The sequence below is a fragment of the Triticum urartu genome, chromosome 7A (assembly GCF_056163025.1).
Source record: "Triticum urartu cultivar PI428250 chromosome 7A, HENAU_Tu73, whole genome shotgun sequence".
In the NCBI taxonomy this organism is placed as follows: domain Eukaryota; kingdom Viridiplantae; phylum Streptophyta; class Magnoliopsida; order Poales; family Poaceae; genus Triticum; species Triticum urartu.
In genome coordinates this window covers 37486368-37493660 of record NC_141879.1, presented here as the reverse complement: position 1 = coordinate 37493660, position 7293 = coordinate 37486368, and the positions used below count along the sequence as shown (strand labels likewise).

The 7293-nt window shown below is 42.0% G+C and overlaps 1 protein-coding gene across 2 annotated transcripts; it reads left to right on the top strand.

Moving 5' to 3' along the window:
- The first annotated feature begins 241 nt into the window (after nt 1-241).
- On the top strand, nt 242-5631 carry LOC147957421 (cysteine-rich receptor-like protein kinase 44). Of its 2 annotated transcripts, none has more exons than XM_087534492.1 (8): nt 242-1444; nt 1530-1640; nt 2110-2162; nt 2939-3093; nt 4070-4280; nt 4365-4596; nt 4710-4872; nt 5119-5631. In XM_087534492.1, exons 1-8 carry the CDS (start codon nt 1194-1196, stop codon nt 5326-5328), a joined length of 1386 nt encoding a protein of 461 aa, XP_087390618.1. In that variant the 5' UTR covers nt 242-1193; the 3' UTR covers nt 5329-5631. The 2 variants fall into 2 exon arrangements, with proteins under 2 accessions (XP_087390618.1, XP_087390617.1); XM_087534491.1 differs by adding an exon at nt 2615-2694 and having other exon boundaries at nt 245-1640.
- Nucleotides 5632-7293: the final 1662 nt, after the last annotated feature.

Genomic DNA, 7293 nt, shown 5'->3' with positions numbered 1-7293 from the left:
TGGCCTATGGACCTATTTTTTCGGCCAGATATATTTAAAAAATCCTAAATAAAAATAAAAATAAATAAATGGGTCGTGTCGTCCTGGCCCGCGTGCTCAGCCTTCAGGCCCAGGCACGGCCCCTGGCGTGCCGTGTGCCGGGCTGGCCCGTGTAGCGCGTGTCGTGCCGTGCAGGCGTGCTACTGGGCCGGCCCAGATATCCCGGACCGTCTTCCCAGCGTCGACGAATCAACCAGTCAGCGTCCTCCTCCCCACGGCCACGGTCGACTCCTCCCTTCCCTACAACGCCGCTCGCCGGAGCTACGCCACCTTCAGCCTGCCCATCTCCGTCCGTCCACCTCTCTCCTCTCTCCGCACGCAGCACAGCAGCCGCGGCGCGTTCTCGGTTCTCCCTACGCGCGCACTATCGCCTAGCTGGCTAGTGGGAGGTGGTGTGAGTGAGACGGCGTGGTGTTCGTAGCAGAACCATGGTCGGGAGCTCGTGGAAGTGCCTCACGCGGTCAGTCCGCGGGGATCCAGCGACGGCGTTTGGTTCTGGACGGCGACGGATGCCCGCGTGCCACTTGGAGGAGAGCACAAGATGTTTGTCGTTATGCTATTGCCGCGTCCGCGTGCACCGGGAGCCGTCCAGATGGCACCGGTGGCAGTGCCTCCTCCTTGCCATTTACTGGTTGTCCTGCCCTTTGATCTATTGCTCAGTCATAGGTTCGTTCGTGTGGTCTTAGACAAGTTGCAGATGTTCAGGATTATCTCTCTGGGTGGACTGCTCTCCACCGGCCGCAGGCCAGGTGTTTGTGGAAATTCCGCAGGATGAGAATCTGTGCCCTGATGGTGCCAGGATAATATCTACGTTTCTGTTATATATTCTTAAGGTGTAGGAAGTAGTCTTGGACTCTTGGTGTTGGTGGTGTTGAAATGCCATGCCAAATTGTTTTACTTTCTGAAAAATCATTTTCTTCTGGTATAGGACCTACTTTCAGAAAAATCTGAGTCCAGTCACCACCTCAACAGTTTGGATGTGGCCATCCTATCAGGGGAGGTTCCTTATACAACTTCCCAACCACATAGTCAATCATGAAGTCTGAAGGCTGCGACGCACTCGCTGCTCAGAGAAGTCCTATGGTATAGGAGCTGGCTACTGAGTGCTTGTTCTCAGCGCTCTCCAGTCTTCTTCACCAGCAAACTGAGAGAAGATGATGCTCTGCAATGGTGTCAGTCAGGTGGCCAGCATAGCGCAGCTTGCTGGGGTGGACGCGTATGGACTCATCATGATGATCGTTGAGGCTGCAAGGACAGTTAGAAGGAATCGGGAAACCTGCCAGCTGCTGGCGCGGCGTGTGAAGATGATTAGAGACCTTCTCCAGCAGCTCGAGAGCACGCAGCTGATGCAGCATACGGAGACGAGGAACCCCATCGAGCAGCTGGAGGAGACGCTCCAACGTACGTACGTGGTCATCACATCCTGTCAAGGCAGCAGCTACCTACGCAGCTGCTTTATTGGAGGGAAGCAAGCTGACCAGCTCCATCAGGTGCAGAATGAGATCGCCTTCTACCTCCAGCTCTTCCCTCTTGTTGGCTTCGTCGATACCAGTCGGACCTGGTCACAGCTTCTACACAGAGCTCATCCTCTTGGTACAGAGGTACATATATTCATCTCACTTTTCTAGATAGATGTGAATGGTACAGATATCATGTGCATGAGTTTGCCAGCACAAATTCAGTTACAGATGCTGCTTTTTTAAATCTCTTGTGTGAGCAGTACAGTAGTCAACTTCAATTGTCACTTTATCTGATTGTGTTAATAACAAAAGACTGCACTATTATGAACACTTTCATATCAAATCTAATATTAAAGAATCCGGTTCTCAAGATCATGCCATTTCTGAACACTGCACAGATGCCAGGCCAATATGGTTTGTCAGGGTTGCAGCCCGCCCCCCCCCCCCCCCCCTACATGTTGTCGACAGAAATTATTTTCACCTATTATGTTTCATAGTTAATATTGATTTGTTGCTGGAATATTGCTCGTTATTTCCATAATGTTTATTCAAGAGAAAATTATGTTGAAAGGATCTTATTTCCATCTCTCTCTTTTTTTGCATCTCAAAGGGTACTATGGATGAGTTACATGCAGTCCATCCTTCAGAACATCATAACAATAGGTATGGTATATCAACAGTACCTTGTTTTATGCTGAATTCAGTCACATTCATGGATTCCCCTTTGCTGTGCATTCAAACCATTGTGGACCTGCTTCAGTTTCCAGCTCTTTTAGTCAAGGTATAGAATGAAGGATGCACAAACAATTTCTTGTAGCACAATGAAATTGAACTTGTTGAGCATCACACCTTTTCAAATTATAACCATGACCGGACTTGTAATTGGTCTATATCAATTTAGTGCACTAACTTTGCAGATTATTGAGACTCTGCTTTACAACTTAATCACCAGGCTCCCACCTAGTTGTGTGCTACTTCAGTAGGCATTAAGCAAGACTTTAATCTCGTGTGTCCCACCCATAAATACAAATGAAAAATCATTAAATTTTAACACCTAAATCTTGATTTCCTTTACTTGTCTCTTTTTGATATCTTTTTTATTGTAAAAAACTCAGAACAGAGGCCTTCAAGGCAATTCATTTAGAAGATCCGGGAACTCCTCCCTGTGGAAAATCTGACGAAGAACAAAAAACAAGTATGTGCACTCAAATACTTGACGACTTCTTCTAGTTTATAACTAGGTGCTACAAATTTCACAGTTTAACTCCACTGCATATGCACATATGCTTTTGGACGAGTCAGCTTTTGTTTATTGTTCTACTTACTTTTGTCGGTGCTAGCTATCCCATAGAAGCAGTTTGAAAATTGTGTATTTACTCTTTGAAACAAGCATGCCCTGCCTTATAATCAATGATAAGGTGCATTTCTCTATGGATCAGGCCAAGCCATGAATATGGAGGAAATAGTCAATCTCATAGGTGTTGGAAAAGGTGCAGAGCTACCCTATTTTAGTTTCTCTCAGATATTGGCTGCTACAGACAATTTATCATTGCGGAACTTGCTTGGAAATGGTGTATTCGGCTGTACCTACAAGGTAATACTTTCTTGAAACAAGCTTTAGTATGTGACAGCCTTGGACTGCTTAAGATCATGCATTTACAATACTATAGAATTAAAATATGAAATCTCAGTTTGCCACCCTAGGGTAAAATACAATCATTTATATAAAAAAAAGTACATGGATTTTCTCTAAAAAGACAAGTAGATTGATTCTCTATCCTGAATATTTTCTCCCCCATATTTAATTTGCTGTAATATTCTTTTTGGAACTGAAGTGCATCTTTTGACAGTATGGTGTTTACATTTTTATCAGCTCCAACTCATAGAGGCATAGATGAATCCAGCTTTTGAAATGTAGTTTCCTGTCTAATAGGAATGGTATCCAGTGGCAAAATCAGATTAAATATCTGTGGGACATGTATTACATAAGTATGTTGAATGGGGTCAGAAATGTAGTTTCCGCTATTGTTTGTCAGTCAAAGCATGCATAAAGTGGGTGGAAGCTGCAATAGTATGGTCAATTGACTTCTTTGACTTTTGGTAAGAAGTGTGGGGTCTTTGATTATGCCTCCACCTCTGATAGTTTCTGCATGACTGAAATAATGGGACAGTACTACATTTGCATATATCCCAATTGCTTATGAACTTAAACTGGATTGGATTTAGTTCAACGTAGCTTCAATTTAGTGACATCCTATACCAATTGCAATTGTCATATATGGAGAGAATTCAGGATTATTAAAGAGGATAGGAATAGTGCTATGTAGATTATCTCATATCTACTTGAATTTTCTTTTCTTCGAAAAGGGAAACTGTACATCTCTACTTGAGCTACCATCCATTGTTTGCATATGCCAGTAATGCTACTGATGAGTGGTAATTTGCTCTCATACACTAGCAATAGTCAGGCTTATCCACAGTACATTTAACCATACCCCAAATCTTTTTCTCTGAACCTCCTCAATCCATGTTGAGATGGGTTCTTCAATGTTGCCATTTAATTTTTTCAGGGCAAACTACCTGATGGTCTCGATATTGCTGTCAAAAGACTCAGCACATCTTCACATCAAGGCCTATCAGAGTTCCGAGCTGAGATTGAAGTCATTCCGAATCTTCGACATAAAAATATAATTTCGCTACTTGGGTTTTGTGTTCAAGGAAAAGAAAAGATACTTGTCTATGAATATATGTCGAACAATAGCTTGGCAGCCGTCATTTCTGGCATGTTTCTACTAATTATCTGGGCTTGTATTTATTATTTGTCAGAAAATGCATCTCCCTAATAATGCATTTACATTTTTGTAGATGAGTCAAAAAGGAAATTGCTTAATTGGTCAAAGCGTCTTCAAATAATCAAAGGGATAGCAGATGGCCTTGTTTATCTGCATCTGCATTCTCAGATGGGCATTGTCCACAGGGATTTGAAACCAAGTAATGTCCTGTTGGATACTGAATTGAATGTTAAAATTTCTGATTTTGGTCTGGCTAAAAAGCTAGCTCCAGATGCAATTGCGGAAGATATTGTATGCGGCACATAGTAAGAGCTCATCTGATTCAACAATCTAGTTATGAGATGCAACTGTCTTATTTCATCTGGAAGTGTTTGCAAGTGCACCGCCATGAATGACGATCCCATTTTTCATCTACTAGTGGCTATGCAGATCCTGAATATGCTACTACCGGAATGTTATCGCAGAAGGCAGATGTATACAGCTTTGGCATCGTAGTTCTTGAGATAATATGTGGAAACAACCCTTGGTTTTATATGGTGAAGGCGAAGAAGGGCTCATCTCCAGGATCACTTCCTGATCATGTAAGTAATTTTGTATTATCATGACATAATTCGATTCGCAGTAGTGCATAGCTCCTATCGGGTGAATACTCACCCTTTCTCAATAATCTGCCACTGCACTTTACCTCGAAGCAGAGCAGTGTGTGGCTACACAATCTTTAAGATGCCTTGAACTTCAGTATCTTTCATAAATATGGGTGCCTTTTATGTACAAAATCACCAGTGAAAATTCAATACATCACTTGAAATGGCTTGGAATACTTTCAGGCACGCAAGTATCGGAAGAGGCCCCGCAAGCTTGTTGACCCACTGCTACGCGCTAGCAAGAGCGAGAGAGCCCAGATTGCGGAATGCGTTAAGGTGGCTCTGCTGTGCGTCCACTGTCGTCCTGAATGTAGGCCCGGCATGTCGGAAGTTGTGGTGATGCTCTGCAGCGTCGGGAGTGGGAGATCGTCACCAGCTTACTGCTGTCACTGAGTAATCATCAGGGGTTGTAGTTGACCGAGGACGGCCAAAGATTATGACCGTCACATTCACATACATGTTTTACAATGGGCATGGCATTGACAAAAGAAGTGGGATCCTGCATTCTGGTCTGGCTCTTGGTCGCCCAAGTTCAGTTGAAGGTGAATACATACCCTGAACCGGGCGCGTGCTCCAGGCTTGGGAGCCAATTTACGCGTTTGGAATACTTATCAGAAAAAAATGTCATGGTGCTTCATGATCACAAATACTTATTTAGTAAAAAAAATGCAAGTGCCAAATACTTTTGATTTGTAAGCCTTGTGGTTGTCTTTCTTGAATATTTTCTACTCCCTCCGGACCATAATATAAGAGCGTTTTTGACACTACAATTATATTATGGGACGAAGGGAGTACTTTTGAGGCACTAAAAAAATAGAAAGACGTGGCTAGCCAACAAATGTTTACTGGCTTGTGCGCCCGTGCAAACACGCCAGAAAGGAAGCAGTATGGGATTCCTTTGAAAAGTGCATATAGAGGCCGAGATCCAGGAGCCCTTTTTTTCAGGAAAAATACTATTTCCACACATAAAAAAATCTGAAAAAAGTATACATATAAGCATATATTTGTAGTGTTCATGTACAAAATTTCATGAACTTATATGATCTTTTTCTTTTTGAGAGGCATGTACATATATCATATGTGATGCACACACAAAAAGACAAATAAGTACATAGATTAAAATGGGCTTTGTCTTTGTTGTATTTGGACCAAATATTTGTAATTTACTCATTTTTTGTCTAGCATGCAACCAATCGCATTAGTTAATGAAACCTTACATATACTTGAAGAACATGCATATACATTTGTAGAAGAAGAAAAATGATACTTTCTGAAACTTCTAAATACAATTTGATATTTTTTGAAAAAAAGGGCTCAATGACGGGGGTAAGCTGGTGACAATCCGCCTAGCAAACTTAGAGGGGGCTTTCAGGGAGTCTGGACATCCGCCTAGCAACCAAAAGCCACCAAGTCAGACATCGGGACATCCCCTCTCTCTCATCAACCATGGCATGCACATGCGTAGATGGATGAAACCAGATAAATACGGGATGACTCCCTCCCCCTATCCTGTCCGTTTTAAGAATTTGCGTTGGAGATGCTTTAAGCACTTTGGGAAAACCCCAAAGTTCTCTCTTAATTAAGGTATATAATACGTGTAGAAAAAAAATTCTCAAGTGTTCAAATTATCACTAGTGTACGAAATGACCTGACTCTAACACCATCGTGCACCCGTAACTTGTTGGCACTCAGATTTGTCGTCCATCACAAAACACAGAGCTATTTTTCTGTGTTACAGTACTATGCTAGTTTACTATCAACACTAACTGGGAAGTCAATAAAATAAACAAATCAAGAGAATGCATGAAGTAAATTACATTCTAGTATTTAGGGAATTTGTTAAGCTTAATTACTTTATATTGAAGAAAGTGTTGTTAACTTAATTTAGTGTAACAATAAAAAAAAATGGAGCGTGGCTAGCTCTCATCTAGATGAGAATTAACTAAGTCACATCTAACCTATTGTTTGGCAGTACGACGTTATATGCATGAGTTATTTTGTGACGAACGACATATGTAGTTTTTTCTACCTCCAAGGGTCATGATAGCCATGCACGGTGGATGCACATGCTTTGAGACTCACACATTGCCATTTACTAATTTAAAGTGCAAGAGGAATGAATCATATCTTCCACACCTCAAAAAGACCTAACTATCGGTAGTGCTCATGAGTTGTGTACCTTGCTGACACGTGCTTTCAATTATTTGTCATGTTTCTCTCGCGTTGGGCTCTATATATAACCTCTCATATTCCATGGATGTTTACACGATCCACTTAGATTTCTGATTGCTTACTCCGAAATTCGGAATGTATTCTATCTACGGACATCAACTACTAAGCTAGATATCATATCTATCT

Excerpts from the sequence above, each read along its gene's own strand:
- LOC147957421 (XM_087534491.1), top strand. The coding sequence starts at position 1,194 with ATGATGCTCTGCAATGGTGTCAGTCAGGTGGCCAGCATAGCGCAGCTT. Across the intron at positions 2,163-2,614 it reads TCAGAACATCATAACAATAG|AACAGAGGCCTTCAAGGCAA; the intron begins GTATGGTATATC and ends TAAAAAACTCAG. Across the intron at positions 4,281-4,364 it reads CTTGGCAGCCGTCATTTCTG|ATGAGTCAAAAAGGAAATTG; the intron begins GCATGTTTCTAC and ends ACATTTTTGTAG.